This window comes from Hippocampus comes, unplaced genomic scaffold, assembly GCF_001891065.2.
Source record: "Hippocampus comes isolate QL1 unplaced genomic scaffold, H_comes_QL1_v1.1 scaffold353, whole genome shotgun sequence".
NCBI lineage: Eukaryota > Metazoa > Chordata > Actinopteri > Syngnathiformes > Syngnathidae > Hippocampus > Hippocampus comes.
Genome location: NW_017804981.1, coordinates 29,760 through 50,775, shown reverse-complemented (window position 1 = coordinate 50,775; position 21,016 = coordinate 29,760). Strand labels below are relative to the sequence as shown.

The window sequence follows — 21,016 nt, the reverse complement described above, 5'->3', positions numbered from 1 at the left end:
TGATTAAAAAAAAAAAATGTTTGTGCTCCTCTTAACACATATTCCACCAGGTTATTAAAACAAAACAGCTAAATATTTCTCCAGTGGGCGTCTCTGCCGTTCAGTCACCTCCAAATTGCCCACTAGGCAACTCTCTCCATGGCAACTAATCCTCAAGAGCTTACTTCCAATAATTACCCTTTTTTTTTTCCAGGACTCTGAATTCTACCCACATAGCCAACGAGTGGGCTTTTATCACCTTTTGGACAGGTAGAGTTTGGCTTCACAAACATTCCTCACTTTGCTCGGTCGCTTTGACCCGGAGTGGGAGGATGTTCAAAAGTGATTTTCGTGACGAAAAAAAACCAGCACGAGCGGTGATCATGAACAAAACCTGATGTTAAGGACTTTTAGGAGAGATGTACTTGATGTACCGTGCCCCATAAAGCATTCCCAGTGATCTCATTAAGTGAATTGTTTTTCCCCTTGCCTTGAGTGCCAAACAATTTTTTTTTCCGAAATACTAATTATGCTTTCCTCCCTCACCCCCCGCCGCCCTCTCCCTGCCCCCGTGGCTCTCTGACTGGCTGCACTAATCCTTTTGTTGTGGACTGAGGGCCCCGGCTTTTGGCTGCACTGTAAGGGTTAGTTCAAGCGGAGGGTGACCGCCAAGCGCCCCCCCCACCGCCCACCCGTCCCCTTCTTCCGGACTCCGCGTTTGGATGGTCACCTCATCTCGGGAAGATTCGACAGCAACATGTGCTCCCAGGGATTTGCAGTTCTTCATTTTCTGCTTCTGCTGATGTGTCTGCCCGCAAGAGCGCACGCGGAGTCTAATCTACAGGACGTCCTCAGAGTCTTGGATCTACCGTTCGATCAAGATGAAGAGGCGCACCTACAGAAAAACCACGTCGGTATCTTGGTCTCTGCGATTCTTCTGGCCGTGAATTGCCCGGAGAGGACGGGTACATCTCTCACAGTCTGTGAAAAGGTAGGCCCATCTCCAACAAAACAACTTTTATTTCTTAAAACTTTGTGTGTTTGTCAAGACTGGAATGTGAGGCTTACGTTCTTAACCTTTTATGGCTCATTCATGCTAAGTGGCTTTCTTTGGGACATCCCTGCATTTGACACGGTGAAAACCCATGGAGTGGACTCGCGGCTACTTCACGTCGCTGCAAGGTGGCTTGACAATGGCGTCCGGAGCTTCGAAAGGAGTCCTCCTTATGAGATTTCGGAATTCTTTTGTTTTTGAAAAGATTACTCTCAATATTTAGTGCTTCACCAACCCTCTTAGTGTTTTCGTTGGGTAGACAACAATCTCCTTCAAATCCAAATCCAATGAACCAGTTTTTCCAAGAATCACTGGGTCCACTTTAAAGGTTCATTTTACCGGAATCGCAGTTTATATTGTACCTACAAGGACAAAATGGTTTGCTACTGCACCTGTTTCTGGGAATGAGACAGGACCATGGACGACATTGTACTTTGAAGGTCAGAAGCGGACTCATACTCGACCTGGGACAAGGTCTCAACAAGGGCTCAATTGTACCCTAAAAGTCAAGGTGACAAGGTAGGAGCAAGGACCAGATTGTACCTTTAAAAATATACCGTATTGGCCCGAATATAAGACGGTGTTTTTTGCATTGAAATAAGACTGAAAAAGTGGGGGTCGTCTTATATTCGGGGTCTAGACATTATACCCATTCATGACGCTAGATGGCGCCAGATACCATTGACGCGAATGCTGAACTTGACTCCCCAGGCCAAAGCGAACCCCTGCCACGAAGAATAAGAATAAAAATAAAAATAACGGTAGCACGAAGGAGAAAAACAAAAAATAGCGGTAAGAAAGAAAAGAGACGAAAATAATTGAAGAGATAACAGAAAATGGAGAAACGTCGTGACAATCTGGAGAAAAGTGGATCGAAGATCGGCCAGGTTAACCGGCAGCTGAGGAGAAGTTATGATGTCATTTACGTTTCAAAAACCAGAAGCCATTCATTTCCGAGTGTGATTGCACTTTAGTTTACATATTTAAATGTTCAGATATTAACATTTGAATGAGGCAAAATAACATATTTCTCTCAAATATATTGTTAGAATCATTTGTTTCAGATGTACTGTAATTATTTTCTGTATAAAAATTAATTTGGTGTTCAAAAAGTCTTTTTTCAAACTTGAGTCTTGAAAAAGAGGGCGTCGTCTTATAATCAGGGCCGTCTCATATTCGGGCCAATATGGTACTGCTACTCAACCTCCGCTTCTGGGGACTGGTTGACAAAGTAGAACCAAGAACCAAATTGTCCTTTGAAGGTCAAAAGTCAGCTCTTACTGGACCCGTTTCTGTTGACAAGACCGAAACAAGGACTTGTTTGTACCTTTTATAAGAGAACAAAAGTAATGTTACGATAATGATACCCGCTGCCTCTGGGGACAAGGTGCCATGATAGACTTTTCGAACAAATCACCCTCTTCTTTCCAGTGCCTTCCACCGGACGTGGCGCTATCCGTGGTGGAGGATGACGGGAAGCCGTTCCTGACCGAGGACGACTTCCAGCGTCTCTCCGCTCTTCTGCTGTATTACATTTTAAACCTTCGAGAGCTGTGCCGCTCATCTCCTTCGGCCACCCGGAGCTACGAGTTTTACCTGCGAGCTCTCACCGATCTCCACGCAGCGGAGGAAAGCGGTGTCCTCTCGTCGAGTGAACTGGAGGGAATTCTTCAGATCATCAACCAGCACAAAAACCTCTCCAGACAAGAAAGTTCGACTATGTCCAACCTGCAGGTTAGAAACTGCCATTAGAGTTTTACTGGATTGAAGAAACTGAAGTGTATCATCTCGTCCAGTGTATTGACGCCACGCGTCTGCTCGAAGACGTGAAAGAAGGCGCCACGATGGCGTCCGCAGCCAAAATGTCTGCCGCCATCATCAGTCACCTCCTGCAGGGTCCCTGTTTCGCTCAGAGGAACCTCCCACCGCCGGCGTTTTTTACCAATTACATCTTTCACTCCCTCAATCGCACCAGTGAACTCCAAGTTTTAGGTGAGATGTCATTTTTCAACATTTTTTTTTTTTAAGTATTAGTATTTTTAGAACATAGTTGCTCTCGCTATTTTGTGCCCCTTTTTCAACGCCTGTAAATCGTTTTTTTTTTTTTATCTTGAAGATCTGGAGGCGCTGCTTCGCCAACTCGGCGTCGGTGGAGAAGGAATAAAACCGCACGCTCACGGCAGAAAGAGGCGAAGCTCACGGAGCGAGTCGGGGCATTCGCCAGAGAATTGCAACCACGAAGCCGGAAACTGGGCGCAGGTTAACACTTCCGACGAAGCGGAGGCGAACTTTAGAAGACGCCGAGAGCTCATCGGGTTGTGTCGTTCTTTGAATCCTAACAGGTGTGTTTTTCAGCCAATCAGCTGGTGTATATTTTTGCTCTGAATCCACAACTGCCCATTTCGAAGGAGCACTTTGGACAAATGTGCCCAGCCATCATCCAGCAGTTGCTCGGCAATGCGTGCGATTCGGTAGAGCGCAACGTTAAAGGATCTCCCACCGCGTTTGAGAGTGAGACATTTGACCTCCTGTTTCCTTCCCTATATTTTTAATGATTCCAAAATAGTAACGATCAAAAAATATGACTGTATCTTCACTTTTTTTTAATCTTGGCAAGAGTATGGCTACAGCACGGCGGCGGTGCTGCTCATCACTCTGGGATCCATGTTAGGCATCTGCCTGATCTTCTTCAACTCCTGCCAGGAGACCTACACGCTCATCTTGCAGCTTTTTGTAGGCCTGGCCGTGGGGACCCTCTCAGGCGATGCCCTCCTTCACCTCATCCCGCAGGTGAGACGCTCACGGACAGTCAACCAATGGTTGGGCGTTCAGGGCCAAGACATGTCAAATAAAAATCAGTTCAACAACGAGCATCCGCTATCTTAAAAGCAATCAAACAGTAATGCGAGAAGCCATAGACATGCCGGGATCAAGATCAATCAGGATTTTATATGAATGAATTTGTTTTTTTCCCGCCTTTGTAGATCCTCGGCCTCCATGGACACGATGAGGAACAGCTCACGGAGCGGACGGACTACCTGTGGAAGATTGTCGGCGTGGTGGCCGGCATCTACTGCTTCTTCCTCATGGAGAGGATCTTCTCCTTCCTGGTTCCTCCAAACGGACATGTAAGTTCCCGACAAAAATGCTTGGAGTTCTCAAAGCACCTTTTGCTTCTTCTCGCCCTTCAGAGCCACTCTCGGGGTAACTGCGAGGGTCCGTCCCATAGGGGCAAGTCCATCTCTACCATACAGCTGGTGAGGCTCGTTACGGTTGTACTTTGAAGAGCTTTTAAAAGGGAGGCTGGAAAATGTCACATTTTCTCACTGTTGTTTTTCATTCTTTCTTTTTTTTTTTTTTTTAATTTTTTTTTTTTTTTACAAGCAAAATAACCACAGGCAATATGACAAAGTAGCTACTTGTACGTGCAACAAGCCACTCAAAGTGTTACTTTCTAGCAGGGACCGGTGGATGAAGACGCAGAAACATCTCCAGAGCAGAGGCCTTCGGAAAAAAGTAAGCTGAAGACCAAAGCGGTCCGCTAGCAAGGTTCCGGTGAAGTCCTGAACAACCCAACGTGGTGGTGGCTTCCTCAGGCCGTGGCGTTCCCCTGCTGGCCGTGATGGTCATCGTCGGCGACAGTCTCCATAACTTTGCTGACGGCCTAGTGGTGGGCGCCGCCTTCTCATCGTCGCCCGAGACTGGCATGGCGACGACAGTTGCCATCTTGTGCCACGAGATCCCCCACGAGATGGGTGAGGACTTACTCCACCATCCAAGGTCAGGAATTGTTGAATTTATCATTATTTTTTTTTTCTTTTAGGAGATTTTGCGGTGCTCTTGAGCTCCGGACTCCCCGTGAAGACAGCCGTGGTCATGAATTTTGTCAGCGCCCTGACGGCCTTCGCGGGCCTCTACATTGGACTCTTCGTCTCGGCTCAGGCACAGGTGCAGCAGTGGATCTTTGCAGTGACCGCGGGGATTTTCCTCTACTTGTCACTAGTGCAGATGGTGAGATAAGTTACCACATGCTACCGAATTTAAGCTAGCAGTGGGGCTTCAATATGCTACCTGTTAGAAGCTAGCAATAAGCATCTCTCTCTTAGATCCTACGATGCGCTACTTATTTTGCGGCAGTGACCTAGCTAATGTTAGCAATTGCATTACAACATACTACTTGTCTAAAGTAGTATGTAACTAACACATTACCTTCTTAAGGCGAACAATATATTCATAAGATACTACAGGCTTCCTGTCTGAAATTAAAAATAAGCTAATAGATTCTTTTCTCCATCTTCCTTTTCTTTGTTCCGCCAGCTTCCCGAGATGAGTCGCTTGCGGAGCGGACGACCGTTAACTGCCTTCCTTCTGCAGAATGTTGGCCTCGTGTCAGGTTGGGCCTGTCTCCTGCTGCTTGCACTCTTTGAACATGATCTCAAATTCTAGTATTATCATAATCACGACAAATAAATGTGGATTTCTTATGGAGGCGTCTACTTTGCTTACCACCGCGCACCTGAACTTGGTGAGTAGCACATGTTTGCAAGTGAAAAGAACATGTGGGAGGAGTCAGCCACTTTTTGCCTATTTACGACAAACTGATGATATTTGACATATTCCTCTCCATCGGTGTAATCTCTTGTCTTGAAAAGCCAGATGTATTCATTGGGATAATGCACGAGGTTCCACCACCAGATGGCGTTCCAGTGACACTGCAAGATGGTCCTCATAAAAAAAAAAATAAAAAAAAAATGCTGAGTTTTTTTTTTCCTAAGTACTTTGGCCATTTCGATATAGCCTTACCTTAAGTACTGTAACAATAGGTTACTGGGTTGATGCAATTGTATCATTAATATGTTTTTATAAAACTGTGTAATGTAAGAATATCTGATAATACGTCACGGGATATATTCTCTAGAAATAAAATTAATTAGTTTTATAAACGTAAGATGTGGTTTTAGTTAGATTTTTTTAAGCATTTTCGTTTTATTTCGGGCAAGATTTTGTTGTTATTTTGTTAGTTTTTGTGAACTATAATAATTTTGGTTTGTGCTGGTCACGTAACATTTAGCTGGTTTGCCAATTGCTAATACTGTAGTTCCCACTCAATCATTAGTACTGTTTTCCGGATTTGGTCACGTGAGGTTCGAAAGCTGAGCCCCTGGGCACTATGACGTCAGTTCGTCGACTGCAGGTGCGAGTATGGGATAAAATGAATGGCCGTGAAATGGATAAAAAAGAGTGGATTTTCCTACTTTCTTACATTCATATTCCACAAACTTAATATTAACTCAACGATTGTGTTTAGACTAGTGGGGTGGGGCACATAGAACAAATTGCAAATATATATATTTTTTGTTTACCTGACTTCCGCACTTCACATTTTGATATAAATAAAAGTTCCACGCATTGATTTAATTTTCAGTTCATTCTGCTGGATTTGTTGTCATGAGGAGGCGGTTGGAAGGATGGAGCAGCCAGTGTGGGCAGGAAAAAAAAGATGTGATGCCGCAGGCTGTAAAACATCCGCCACCAAAATATCATGATCACCGGTGCTTCTTCTTCAAGCCCCTCCCGCTTCTCCCAACGTGTCGACCCGGCAGAGGATCTCTCCCCCCCCAAGAAGGGATGTATATGTTTTTAGTGATTTTCGTCGTCGTTACGTCTAAAAAAAGAACGACTTGCACATAATGGAGGTGGACTCGCTGCAGCAGCCGGTGTTTCAAGTAAGTTCAGTCGTTTTTTTCCCCTCTTTATTTTTTAACCGTCTTAAAAAGTTAGCAGGTGAAAGTGTGGTCTTGTTCCGGCGACATTTTGGCTCCGATTTGCGTGAACGGCCAATGTCGTTTTGTGTAACATGTTCTATTTCCATTTCTTTCTACCGTGACATCAAAGTTGTTTTGAGTCAAGTGTGTTACGGGCGTATTATTTAATCACCGTTAAATTAATTTTAGCAGGTGACTGGTGAATCTCCCCTGCTACGGCGACATTTTGGCTCCAGTTCGTGGTAAATGTGTCAGTTTTACGACTTTTTGCCGTCAGCGATGTTTGTATGGCTTTTTTCTTCAGTATTAATCTATCGTGAAATTAAAACTAGCCGGTAAATAAATAAAATGTGTATAAATAAAAAATGTTAAAAAATAAAGTGTTAACTCAACATTTAGGCGGCAATTCTAGGTCCGGTCAATGTCATTTGTGTCATTTAATGCTTCCGAAAAAACAAACTCGTCATTATTCAACTTTAATTAATCAACACCAAACGTCTTATTTATTATAATTTATTTTGTCAGTAAGTCATGGCAGCTGCTTTATCGTTTTATTTTTGTGTTTTTGAAGAGTCTCAGCAAAGGCGCCTGCAGGAAAGGTCGCTTTAAAGGTTCGGACGGGAGCACGTCCTCGGATACCACCACCGCCAGCCTTGTACGTCAGGTAAGACTTTACGATTTGTTATAGTACAGTAACCCCCCCAAAGTTGGTTTAGTTGAGGACCACTGCACGAGTCGAGTGTGCCCCAGGACCCCATTTTTGTCCCCTTGTTGGAATGTGTTTGTTTCTGCGTAAACGTGTGCCGGTAAAAAAATACTAGGCACAAGTACTGCCGTCATCATCATTCATCATTCGTGAGATGTGTGCCGCCCTAAAAGCCTTGTGTAAACCCCGGCGGGTACACTGTAACGGCGGCGGCAGCTTGCCTGAGCTGCCATTCTCGGATCTCCTGGTATAAAGCAGAACTGGCGAGGTATGCCTTTTGCGCGCCTGGACTTTGTAGAATGTAGAGACCTGCACGGGATGGGATGGGTGCCCTCGTTTAAATGTTTCTCCCTTTTTAGGAGGGGGGACGCATCTCCTCACTTTTTGGCACCAGAAGCAAAAACGCCACCTCCTGTTTGTACTCAACTTCTCTGAGAACTTGTGAATGACCCTTTTGCTTCACGCAAACACTGCCCAGTGAGAATTTGCCCGATTTTCTTTTGCTTTACTTTTTTTTTTAAACCGCCACTCATGGGAGCTTCATGTCGATTCCCACAGTCCACAGATGAGGTGCCTGAGTCATACCAGGCAAACCCGGTCCATCCGAGAAGACGTATCAGTCAGATTCTATAGTTAACGGGAGGTCGTTCCAAGAGCTTAGGGAGGAGAAAGAGTGATGCGTTAAGGATCAGTGAGGTCTCTGTGAGAGGGACCTAAAAATAGCACACCTTCCCGTAACAGGTCTTTTGTTTGGATGATTAAATCCTGTTTTGCAATTGTATCAGTTTGCGCTTTAAACATGGTGTTGTGGATCTAAGAAATTAACAACAGTTGCATCGTCAACGTCAAACGCAGTTAATTTATTCAGGCAAATTTTTTCAGTATGAAAATAGAAATTCCAGGATGAAATGATCACTTCTGGTACTTGTTCGATCGGGCACAGAATGAGAAAAAGGACAGTAAAAACACTGCGACAATGGTGTACACATTCTGCTTGGTATTCATCTTCAGTCAGTCTTCCGGCTCAACGACATCTCTCGATGGTGATCCGACTATCATCGACAACATGTTCCAGTAAGTGCACATAAACTGCTTAGAAAAGGCCAAATTATGCATACCGAGGGAGACGAAAGGGCAGACGGGGAAAGGATGGGAGACACGCTCCCTGTGGTCCTCCTTGGGGGAAGGGGGAGAGGGAGGGGGGACCGCGCTACAGTAGATGGTAGAGGTCCCGATCTGGCCGTGGGAGTTGATTGAAGGAGGGGGGGTGCGTGGCAGAAGCGGTCCAGATTTGTCAAGCAACATCAACACTGGCTGGTTGTTTGTTTATTTTTAATTATGCGTAGGAGGAAGCGTAGGCAAAGAAATTGTCTCATCCATGACACATTTTTTTCAGGGGGGGTTGGTCACGAACACGCTTAAGGCTCGCACTTGTACCCGTATAATAAATTTTATTTGCGGTTGAGAAAGGCAAACTGAACATGAAGGAGATGAGATGGATGCTGGGTTAGAAAAAAATCTGTTCTTTTCTTTTACAAATTTTATTTGACTAATGTACCTACAGAACACATTCAGAATATCACACTGGCCTATGCCCAAGCACAACTAGTCTAAAAAGTAATATTTTTCGATGCTCTTCACCTTTGTGGGCTGGACTAGCCATAGCCAGGTGGAAATGTGATTCATTTTCTATCTGAGGTCCCAGTTGTGTTCCTAGTGCATCCTGGGAAACCATCCAGCCCAACCCCGCTCTCTCACAAGACCCCGAATATTAATAAACGTTCCTAATTTAGCGCTTGTCTAAAAGCACTCAACAAAGGCTTCGGGCGAAGCAGAGAATAAAGAGGAATGAACTTTCGAAGGATTGCTAAGACGCCGGTCTCAAAATAGGTCTTTTCGTCATCGTGATCTCAAATATGGTACAGACAGAAACGATTTTGCTCCGAGACGCCGACATTGCAGTCTGAATGCTGTCTGGGGTCACTTAGCGCCCTACTTCCCTCCCCTGATCTCGAGCTTGCCGATGAAAGGTTCACTCGAGGGCAGGAAAACCCGGTCGCATTCCCCCCCATTGATTGCGGGCCCTCATTTTCTTCTTGCTTGGCGAATGACGTCACATCCTCCTGATTGGCATCTTATCAGACCTGGCAACCTTTCCTCAGCTGTTATGGCACCTGTATGAGCGATGTGGATGTTTATGGGAGGGCGGGGGGTGCAAGGCTGCCTAAATTAAATAAATAAGTGTGCCATGAATTACGTATTTATTTCAATATTTCTTTATATATTTTAATTTTGACTTATTAATCATTAATTATTTACTCATGTGCGTGTTGACTTACATATTTCATGTTGCCACTCTTGGTCCTCACCATATTTGCAGCGCGTGTGTTTGTGGCGTTAAGACTGCAGCAATGGGTTAGGCGCTAGGCTGCCACCTAGTGGAAGAATGTGGTCATTTTAAGTGTTTGAAGGAAACTGTGTTGTCTACTGAAATACTTTTTTTAATGCGACCATCCTTTGCACAACAGGCCTCTACTTCACTTTCTTGCATTGAAAGCAGATTGCAGAGAGCGCATGAAGGCTATCGCAATGCAAATGACGCCTGAGTAACAGAACATTCAAGTTGGAAAAGGAGGAGGGGGGTGCTCAAAGTCATGTGAAGAAGGTGAGGAGGAGGAGGGTATGGATGGATGACGCTGTCTCGTAGGACAAGCGGTCCCCAACCCCAGGGCCGCGGACCAGTATCGGTCCGTGGGTCATTTGCTACCGGGCCGCACAGAAAGAATAAATACCTTACTTCCATTTTATTTATTTGGGAATCTGAAAGATGTTTTATTTTGAAAATTTACCGGATTCTCTGTTACATCCGTCTACTCTATATCATTCTTGACGCAGGTCACGTGATAGGTTAACGCTAAAATGAAACCCAAGAGCTAGCAAAATGAGTCAAAAAATAAACGTCTTTAGAAGGTTTCTTTGGGAAGGGAAAAAGGCCCAGCCAGGAGACAGAAGAAGGGCCTAAGATACAGTGTCAAAGTCAAGGCCCGGGGGCCAGATCCGGCCCCCCACGTCATTTTATGTGGCCCGCAGGGGCAAATCATGTGTGTGAACTACTGTATCATGAGTCTTGCTGAAATCTGTATCGAAATGTCAAATTGTCATGAATAACAACATTGAGATTTTGCACCGGCCCTCTGAGGGAAGTTGAAACTTCAAAGTGGCCCGCGACAAAAAATTAGTTTGTCACCCCTGGCCTCCGGCTTTCAAGAAAAAGAATGCTACATTTAATAGACTGTGTCATGACTTCTTACTTAAAATATGGATTTATTTCAACGAGATATTCCCACGCACGAAGCCGACTCTGCATGAAATGCGGAGATGGCGAGTCGTATTTTTCTCGCACTTTTTATTTGCGGTGTATCTTTATTTTGAAGGCATGTTTAAATGTTACCATAGCGACCAGAAAGCGTTGCGGCCAGATAGGATGTCATTATTATGTTTTGAAAATATCACCGTTTACATGCAGGTCATATCATATTATTTGGTTGCATTTATCCGCCACACCTTAAAGGGCTGGGTCCCTGAAAATATTGTCTGACATTAAAACTGGTCCGTGGAGCAAAAAAGGTTGGGGAAGCCTTTGTGCCCAGCAGCAACTTGTGCGCCACAACGAGTGAGTATAAATCCGTAAATGGCTGAAAGCAGCCTGGCAAAAATTCCATTCCGTATTACCACTAGATGGCCTTGTTTCACTTTCGCCTTTTCACACGCTCCTGTCAATGAAAAGAAATCAGATAGGAGGCCGCAAAGATAATCCAAGACACTGTTAAGAAATGCTTTCATAAAGTATAACTGCTGTCATATGTCTGTGTTGGAATTGTGCCTTTCAGGGGCGTGGACAAGCGAGTCATGCCAGGGCCTGGAGTTGGTTAGTCTGCGTCTTGAGCGTTTGTGGCCCACAGTAGCTCCCTGCCAATGTTCTTATTTCGTCTTTGAGCATTTGCCCCATTCAGTTAACGTCTTCAAGCGAATCGACGACCGCGATTATCTTTTCGATTCTTTAAAGCTGGTGTTGGGTTGTACAACCACTCAGTGAAAACCCCGGCGATGACTCGTCCCTGCGTGTAATATCTGCGAATGTCGTAATGAGCTCTGCCTGAATAATCCATCGCAGCCTCGCGCTGGATTACATGACAGCGAGTGCACAAGTGATCCGCCAGGTGTTGCCCCCACAAAGGCGGCCAGACAAAAGCTGCACTTGAAGGCTGGCGGAGACATTTTTTTTTTTTTTTTAGCATTCGGAACCACCTTTATCTCACATACTGCCGCCAAGAGAGAATATTTCTGACTTCCGCCGTGATTAATTTGACTCTGCGGCGCACTGGATCAACATTCACCGCACAACCGAGTAAGCTTTAATTTAACTGATGAGTGGATTAGCGTATGAACCAGCTGTTGCCAAGCCACACCAGACCGGTAAACCTCCGCGGGCGTAAAGGTGTTCACGTCATCAAGACGGCACATCGGCTGCAGCGTCGAGTGGAGCTACGATCCTCCCGCCGGGTTGAAATTCAATATCGTGAATGTATTTAAAAAAAATAAAATAAAAATTCCAGAAACGGAGCCGCAATTGCAACCCGCGCAGGCCCCAAAGAGGCGCTCCAGCTGCCATGAACGCCGCCACTAGTTCGATGACGCTCCGCTTACATGCTAGCGTTACATAATTATAGGACAATTCCACTCTTGATGGAATGTGGGGCATATCGTTTCCTGCCAGACCGGAGTAGACGGTTCCCAGACGCGACTCATGGAAACTCCGGGAATGTAAGACGTCGATTTGTGAATGGAGGGCAGTCAGTCAAGTATGACGACAGAACGCATTCTTTAAAAAAAATCTTTTTTTTAATTTTTTTTTTTTTTTTACATTTGCTAAGGTGAAGGTGAGGTTGTTCAGGGGTACTTGGAACGACTTTTTTTTGAAGTGACAGGGTCAACAAAAAGTGTAGATAAGGAGGACAATTTTGTTTGAGGGCAGCCCGGTACTCCAGTGGTTGGCCCGTCGACCTCACAGTGCAGAGGTACCGGGTTCAATTCCTGCTCCGGCCTCCCTGTGTGGAGTTTGTATGTTCTCCGCGGGCCTGCGTGGGTTTTCTCCGGGTACTCCGGTTTCCTCCCACATTCCCAAAAACATGCACGGCAGGCTGATTGAACACTCTAAATTGTCCCGTGGTGTGAGTGTGAGCGCAGATGGTTGTGTGCCCTGCGATTGGCTGGCAACCGGTTCAGGGTGTCCCCCGCCTACTGCCCGAAGACGGCTGGGAGAGGCTCCAGTACCCCCCGAGACCCTTGTGAGGATAAACAGATCGGAAAATAGATGGATGGATGAATTTGGTTTGATTTGTCTTAGTGTCCATTGCCCATCACAAAGTCACTATTTTCTTGAGATCGCACTCATTTTGCGTGTTTTTAACAGCAGTTGAGATGTTAAACTTCACCAACGTCCGTACTGAGTTTTGACGACGTCAGGGTGTCCCAGCTGGCATCGTTTTGGTGGTCTTTGGCCAAGCCAACTCGGACTGGGGACAATCGGTAATACAGGTCTCTGATAGGGAGGTTTCTTCCCATGGATTGCTAAAAGTCACGACGACGACGCCGCCGCATAGCCTGTAACCGTGTCACCTCATTTCCCCGATCACAGCCGATTTCGGCACATTCTGCCGGTGATTCATCTCCCGCTTTTCTGGAGGCACCGCGATGGCCGACTGGGAAGCAGTATTGGGCCAGGACTTCTTTGGCACCCGGCGAGCATTTTTTTTGTGACTTTTCCAGAGAATGTGGAGCTGTCCGGAAACGGAGCGACTAATTGGCAACAGAGATCCCGAGGAATGTCTCGGAACTAGCCGGTGTTGTAGCGCGTTTACATAATCTTATTGCTTCACTATAAGACTGGAAAGTGTGATATATATCCGAATAGCCTATCGGGCCACTTGGGCCTGGAAACACTGATGTCAGTACCTGACCCCAAGTTTCACAACGGAGCCTTGGTTTTACCGCTCTCATTGATCTGGACGAAGGAAGCTACTCCCAAAAATCGGGAAGTCGTAATTTGTGGAAGGTGACGGTCGATATGATTCCATGGATAATAAGGATGTTGTTGTTTTTTTTGCAGACTGCAGAAGCGCCGCGCTTCAGTTACACACTGCGGTTCACGCCGACTGCGCCTGTACCGCACGACGTACTGACGGAAACAATATTTTCTTCTGGGAAAAGGGGGCCAATCACGCATCGTTATTAGCGCCGCGCGTCTGTTTTCAGTCACAGCTTGCATTTCGACTCAAGCTCAACTCGGAGAAGGAGCCGGGGCGGACGCGGCCTCATTTAAAACAGCTGCAGATGTTCCGCCGAGCTAATTAGGGGCAGCGGGACGCAGGCAACCTTTTGCACTGAGACGACGGCTGCCGGCCAACGCGGCTCCGTGCGATTAATTAAGAGCGACGGGTGTTAAAAGTGGATGGAGGCTCTGCGGGGAGTGTCACGTTATGGCGCGGTTTCAGTTCACATCTGAGTTCTTTAACTCATTCACTCCCAAAGACTTTTTTAAACGTCTTTTCACACTCGGTCCAGAATTGGCTGGTACTGAATGAGTTAAAATCAGTCGTAAGGTCGATGCAGGTTCCGTTCGTCCAACCATCGCTAACCGACGCCGACGCGGGTATAATGTCGTAATTCCAGGAAATATTCTGTTCCGCAAACTTCTCCATCGCGTCCAATTCATGACTGCGAACCAGAGTCTTGACGACTTTGGACAAAAAAATTGGAGGCCTTGTTGTTTTGGGGAGATGCCGGTTCATATTTCAAGACTTGAGAGAAGAGTCAGTAGTGGCGGCGGTAGCGGGTCTGGTCTCAAAGCCAAGCGGTGCCATGACGACGGCTATGTTGAGACGGCGTACCCCTGAGAGACGGATGAAGGAACCACGGCAGATCAAGTCGCTGATTGTTGTTTTGTGGGAGGGGGGCAGGATGCCTGGAAGTGGCGCGGACCTGCCGGTTGGTGAAGAGCCCTCTCCTCCACGGAGAATGCTCATCCATCTATAAGCTTCCCCTCGGGAGCCGGGCCACGCAAAACCGCAGCACGATTGGTAGCGTGCCGGCGGCTCAGCTGGGCGGGGTTAAACCTGCTGGCCCGTTTCATATTCATACTCGGTGCGAATACATAAGCAGTCCGTCGGGGTCATTGCCTGCTGTCAGGAGGAAAAGAGTTCTCTGGAATTATTTGGTTTTATTCTTTTTTTTTTTTTGACAGCTTTTTGTTCGGCCGCGGCGTCCTTTTGACAGATGCCAGGTGATTCGGGTTCGCCGGGAAGGCCGACCTCGGGCCGCCGCCGCCACCCCTGATCCGGTTCCCGCAACTGGCCGCGGGGGCGTCTGAAGACTCCTCTCAACAGGCCCGCGCCCGTTTGCCATGCTCAAACACTCCAAGAACAAAAATGTCTCGTGGGTAAGCGGAGTGTTTGCTGCGTGCGGAAAACGCGCGCGTGTGTGTGAGGAGGAGGACAACTACAACAGATTACCGTTGGGCTCCGGCCGTGCGTTTCCGCTGGCTTTTGATGCTCCTGTGCCCGGCGGCCTTTCCAAAGAGAAGCTTTAGAGATTTAACTATTATATAACGACGAGCTACTACATGTCCACTTTATAAAATCTGCCGGACCGCTCTGCCAACTCTCATGGCGGTCCGAGGGAGCTAGCGACGAGCTTTGCGTTGTCGCCTGACTCTCAAATGCGCGTTTGTTAGGAATAACGCGACATAAATCACTTCATGTTTCTTTATAGATTTTTTTTAAATGTGTTTTTTTTTTTTTTTTTTTTAAATTGTAATTCTTTGCCAGTGCAGCAGGATCAAGGCAGATTAGAGTGAGAGTGGCTCTGCCGGGATGAAATCGGCTACTTGGGCACGCGCGTGTGTGTGTGTGTGTGTGTGTGTGTGTGTGTGTGTGTGTGTGTGTATGTGTGTGTGTGTGTGTGTGTGTGTGTGCGCGCGCGCGCAAAGAGGAGCGGGTGAAGTGATGGTTCACTTTACAATTTTAGCTGATGTGTGCGCACAACTCACCTTGCGTTACGTTTGCGGTAGCGGAGCAACTGTGCCAGGTGCAGCTGACGCTGTCATCGACCATATGCTGCGAATCATCATTACCGGCTGCAGTAACGCTGCATTTTGTGTGTGCGGGTGTGTGTGTCCAGCGCATCATTAATGATGTGCTGCTGTCTTTCTTACTCAAGGCAAACTCTGCTTCATTCAGCCCCGCCCCCACGGCCCACTCCCACCCCAGTCCTTCCATACGGTGCATATGTTGTTCGACTGTGCTGTCCTCACACTGAACCTGAATGTTTCCGGCGCATGTGGGAGCACTGCACTAACGCATCTGAGGTGCATTTAATGTCGATGCCTTTCTTTGTTGGTTTTTTTTTTCCCCTCCATCTACTGTCAAGTCAATCCAAAAGCCAGCGAAAATGACTGTTTTGGTTGCGCCATTCCTCGCCACCTGACTGGTTAGCACGACGGCCTCACAGCGCAGAGGTGTCGGGGTTCCGTTCCCTTTGTGGCGTTCGCATGTTCTCCCCCGTCCGTGCCTGCGTGGGTTTTCTCCGGGTATTCCGGTTTCCTCCCACGTTCCAAAAACATTCAAGGGACGCTTTAAATTGTCCCTTGGTGTGATTATGAGCGCGATTGGCTGGCAACCAGTTCAGGGTGTACCTTGCCCACTGCCCGAAAACAGCTGGGATAGGCTCCAGCACACCCGCGACCCCCCCGTGAGGCTCGGCGGATGAGAAAACGGATGGACTTTTTTGTCGCGGTTGTACTCTACATCCATTGTGAGATATGAGGCCATGCTGCACACTGTTGATCCTTTCGTCGTCCTCCGTCGTGAACCACCGCAGGTGTACCCTCGTCCATCCGGGATAGGCTAATGACTTTGCGACCCATGATGCAGATTATTGCACCAGATATTACTCTCGGTTTGTCTTGTCCAGCGTGGTGGCTCCAGACCAGCGATACAGCATCACATTCACTTCTCAGTATCACTGAAGCTTTTTACAGTTGCAAACCCCTCCCTCCCACCCCCAAACAAACATGTTGGCGTCTGCATGTAGCCCCTCCCGCCCCCCAATCTTCCTTGTTGAGTGCCATCTCGTTAACCTCGCAACAGATGTCACCCTATGAAATTAAAGCTTAATGCCCCGGCCAGTGGGATAAACACTTCAGAGCGAACCATGACACCGCAAAGACTTTGTGTTGCGCGCGTGAGCTGTCGCCACTCCACACGAGCTGTGTGATGTCTTTTTGCGGATGGCCACGTTCTACTAATTTGGTTGTTTTTTTTGTTTTTTTTATGTCACTTGGGTGACACGGGTTGTCTTTAAGAGGCACTTGCCGGGCGGGATGCGCCGCAGACATTGTCTCCTCGCTGCCGCCGTCCGCCGCTTACACCTCTGGCTTAGGCTACTACTCCGAGTGAAAACCGAGGATCTGCATTATTCAGTTGCCGTCGCGGCTGAGGAGCAGAGCGGCGACATAAGTGGTTTCCGGCATTGAGGGGAGGACTAGCATGTCCAAGAAGCCGAAGGTAAAAAAAAAAAATACAAGCAACAATGCAGAAGCTCGTCCTTCTTCCCGTGTGAATCGGCTCACGTCTTACACCGGGGCCGCTCCCGTGCTCTCTAAATGTTGCGTGTCGAGCTGCATTTCTCGAAACCGTATTATTTGTGCATGGACAACGATAGAAGCTCGGTGGAAGAGTTATGTCAATGGATTGAATGTTGACGTCACCGATCAGCTGCACTGTGAGATCTTATGGAACAAAAGTGTGGACAAGAAGTTTTGCAGGGGAAGCTAAATTGACCGATTCGGCCTGTCTCTGGACAAAACTTGTCAAGACGGTCTTGTTTTCAAGCGTGGACACATTTTATGGTTGATTGATGATTTAAAACACAGGTGTCAAACTCAAGGCCCGGGGGCCAGATCTGGCCCGCCGCGTCATTTTATGTGGCCCGCGACAGCAAATCAAACATGCTAACTTCCGCGATGCTCGTTAAAATCTCAACCGAAATTTAAAATTCTCATAGGGAACGCATAAGACATATTGTCAGCATTTTCTTGTAACCAAACCCCTCATGACAGTAACTTACACAACAGTTGAATAAATCGTTATCATTGACTTTTTTTAAAATTTGGTTTCAGTCATAGCAGCCCTCCAAGGGAAACGGTAACTAAAATGTGGCCCACGACAAAAATGAGTTTGGCACCCCTGATTTCAAATGATAGGGAGGTAATGCAGTACTGGACTCAAAATCTTCAAGGGGGCCATTGGAATTTCGGCTTCGGCCTTCCTGTGCCGAGTTTGTATTTTCTTCACAAGATTGCTTTTGTGTGTGTGGTTTTTTTTTGTCAATACACTTATCACTTGTTCTAATGCAAGGGTGTCAAACTAATTTTTGTCACGGGCCACATTTTAGTTTCAGTTTCTCTTGAAGGGCCGTTATGAATTTTGGGAAACCATATCAATGTTTAATCCCCTCCACATGTTACATACACAATAAATTGATGGATGGCTAGTTTTAAAATCAGAAGTCAAGAATAATGACTATTATTGTGGATTACACGTGACAATTTGAAATTTTGCCTCAGACTTCAGCAAGCATCCTGGAACTTGACATGCTTGATTTGCTTTTGCGGGCCACATAAAATGAGGTAGCGGGCCAGATCCGGCCCCCCGGGCCTTGACTTTGACACCTGTGTTCTCATGGCTTAAAATGACAACGCGAACAACAACGCTAGTCTTGCCAAATTGGACTATTGCCATGTTTACCCTCCACGGACAGACGTCGTTTTGTTACATTTCAGGACCCGTAAGCCGCAAAGAATTTCATAAACTATTGTGCAACCTTAATCGTCCTCGTGACATCGAGGATTGATGAGTTGACCTGTCTTTGGCATTAGTAAAGTACAGTACTTTAGTCCGCAATTCATTTCTCCCTCATTTTTTTTTCATGGAAAGGTACGCTTTCATCTTTGCTTTGACTCTAAAATCCCGGCTCTTTGGAAAGTCTAATAAATCTCCTTACAGAGAGACGCAATCATTCCAAAGTGAGTCCGGGATCAAGTGGACACAAACAATCGCCCCCCTTCTGGGGTGATATTGTGCGCAGCATGTCCGTCGAAAAAGAATTAAATTCAATACATGCGCCCCTTGTTAGCATGTTAGCTTGTTAGCCGCTGTTTCCGATTGACAGCGGTTACTATAGTGGACAGCTTATCATGTTATCAGGTTAAATTGACCAATATAACAAGTTTGAGGCATGTTACGCACTTTGTCACCCGACCTGAAAGTGTTTTCACGTTTTACCGTGAACATTTTTTGAGCAGTTAAGAACGTTAGCCGCTGCAGCGTTCACCCCTCGGACGCTCCGCTGTTCTTCTTGTTCTCCCTTCGTCTCGATGTCTGTAATTAGAGATGGTCCCGTGGCTCGAGTGACGCGGTGTGTCCCCGTTTCTAGGTAACCTCAGTCAAGACGCTGGCTGTCGGCCCTCGCGGGTTTTCATTAGTTGTGAATTGCGTCGGGGCCCCGGTCGAGATTTTCTATCCGTGCTTTCATTTGCTGTACGTTCTCAAGATGGTATTTATGATAACATACAACATTGGGATAAAGTATAATTCATTTGTTGGCACGAAGACTATCGGACCCTTCAAGACCAATTTTTTGTTTGGTTTTTTTTTTTGCTCTGAATCTCTTAAATCTGTGAATCTCGCTTTTGAGAAAGCCACAGTGACGTAATAGGCCGTCAATGAAGCGAGTTGTTGGGATTACTTCCAGAAAAAATGTAAAGTTTTATCAGAGTACAACGATAAATCCTCATGGAGAGTTTTTTCGTATGCGTAAGATGCGCTCTCGGCAAGTCTGGAGTCGACTGTTGAAAAACACCTCGGTGATTGGTGTGTTTTTCCAGACTTTTAATGCCAGCCACGATTTGTTTAAAAAAAAACGCATGCTTGACCGGCAAAGAAAACACGGTTGTTGATGCCGGATTTTGTTTTTCTTTTCTTTTACAATAAATCAACGGCCCCTCGCGTCGGTTGCTGTTTTGCTCTTTTTTTTCACGTCATCGCCGGGCCTGAGCTCGTCTCGTCGTGACACAAATGAATTCGTGGTCCCTCGTCTTTGCTTTTGGCAACGTGAAGCCCGTGGACTGTTTATGTGAATTGGGAGTGACTCTGAACTGTTTGCCAACAATGTCCGTTTTACCACTCGAGCTCGAAAATGACCTGGTAGCCGAAACCGGGCGGAATTTTACTTGGCACATATCGAGCTGCGTCTTTGTTTTTCTTAACATATGGCTCGCCATGAAGCTGAGCTCTGTTTTTTTTTTTTTTTGTTTTTGTTTTTGTTTTTTTGAAGGACTAAATGTGTGGCGAGAGCGCTGTTTAGTCCTCATTATTTTTATGGTTAGTTTTGAACCGAGGTCAAGAAAAATTGTGGCCAGCTCTTGAATTGCGCATTTGGCCCGCGGGCCTTGATTTTTTTTTTTTTTTTTTAAACGCGGGGTCTCTGCTCACTGTGTATATTTGTGTGATTGCTGTTTTACTTCCAGTTGAGGAAGCGTTGGATTTCTAATCATGAGCTCGCTCGGCGTGTGACGTTTGTAGCTTTTTTTAAAAAAAAAGTTGTGAATCGCGTCGGGGCCCCGGTCGAGATTTTCCATCCGTGCTTTCATTTGCTGTACATTCTCAAGGTGGTATTTATGATAACATGCAACATTGGGATAACGTTTAAGTTTCGCTTTTGAGAAAGCCACAGTGACGTAATAGGCCATCAACGAAGCGAGTTGTTGGGATTACTTCCAGAAAAATGTAAAGTTTTATCAGAGTACAACGATAAATCCTCATGGAGAGTTTTTTCGTATGCGTAAGATGCACTCTCGGCAAGTCTGGAGCCGACTGTTGAAAAACACCTCGGTGATTGGTGTGTTTTTCCAGACTTTTAATGCCAGCCACGATTTGTTTAAAAAAAACGCATGCTTGACCGGCAAAGAAAACACGGTTGTTGATGCCGGATTTTGTTTTTCTTTTCTTTTACAATAAATCAACGGCCCCTCGCATCGGTTGCGGTTTTGCTCTTTTTTTTCACGTCATCGCCATGCCTGAGCTCGCCTCGTCGTGACACAAATGAATTCGTGGTCCCTCGTCTTTGCTTTTGGCAACGTGAAGCCCGTGGACTGTTTATGTGAATTGGGAGTGACTCTGAACTGTTTGCCAACAATGTCCGTTTTACCACTCGAGCTCGAAAATGACCTGGTAGCCGAAACCGGGCGGAATTTTACTTGGCACATATCGAGCTGCGTCTTTGTTTTTCTTAACATATGGCTCCCCCTGAAGCTGGGCCCCGTTTTTTTTTTTTTTTTTTTTTTTTTTTTTTTTTTTTTTTTAGTAATTATAATGTGGGGGGGCGGCTGTTTTT

At 46.2% G+C, this 21,016-nt stretch overlaps 2 protein-coding genes across 5 annotated transcripts in view; both read left to right on the top strand.

Moving 5' to 3' along the window:
• The first annotated feature begins 90 nt into the window (after positions 1-90).
• Positions 91-5,977, top strand: LOC109529801 (zinc transporter ZIP12). Of its 4 annotated transcripts, none has more exons than XM_019893282.1 (12): positions 91-970; positions 2,465-2,767; positions 2,830-3,025; positions 3,150-3,292; positions 3,376-3,544; positions 3,651-3,823; positions 4,018-4,161; positions 4,225-4,290; positions 4,495-4,549; positions 4,630-4,788; positions 4,857-5,044; positions 5,351-5,977. In XM_019893282.1, the coding sequence occupies exons 1-12, from the start codon at positions 737-739 to the stop codon at positions 5,477-5,479; spliced, it is 1,959 nt and encodes a 652-aa protein (XP_019748841.1). In that variant the 5' UTR covers positions 91-736; the 3' UTR covers positions 5,480-5,977. The 4 variants fall into 4 exon arrangements, with proteins under 4 accessions (XP_019748841.1, XP_019748834.1, XP_019748826.1 ...); XM_019893275.1 differs by having other exon boundaries at positions 4,492-4,549; XM_019893267.1 differs by having other exon boundaries at positions 4,018-4,290.
• A 545-nt stretch (positions 5,978-6,522) lies between these two features.
• Positions 6,523-21,016, top strand: part of cacnb2a (calcium channel, voltage-dependent, beta 2a) — a 31,620-nt gene continuing 17,126 nt past the window's right edge. The window contains exons 1-2 of the mRNA XM_019893335.1: positions 6,523-6,759; positions 7,370-7,462. Of these exons, the coding sequence (XP_019748894.1) occupies positions 6,724-6,759; positions 7,370-7,462 (129 nt within the window). The 5' untranslated portion in view covers positions 6,523-6,723. The remainder of the gene's footprint in view (positions 6,760-7,369; positions 7,463-21,016) is intronic.

What these genes read in the sequence shown, in the direction of transcription:
- LOC109529801 (XM_019893259.1), top strand. Translation starts at nt 737, where the DNA reads ATGTGCTCCCAGGGATTTGCAGTTCTTCATTTTCTGCTTCTGCTGATG. An exon ending in AAGCCGGAAACTGGGCGCAG is followed by an intron (nt 3,293 to 3,375) that starts GTTAACACTTCC and finishes GAATCCTAACAG; the next exon opens with GTGTGTTTTTCAGCCAATCA. An exon ending in GCAGAGGCCTTCGGAAAAAA is followed by an intron (nt 4,550 to 4,629) that starts GTAAGCTGAAGA and finishes TGGCTTCCTCAG; the next exon opens with GCCGTGGCGTTCCCCTGCTG.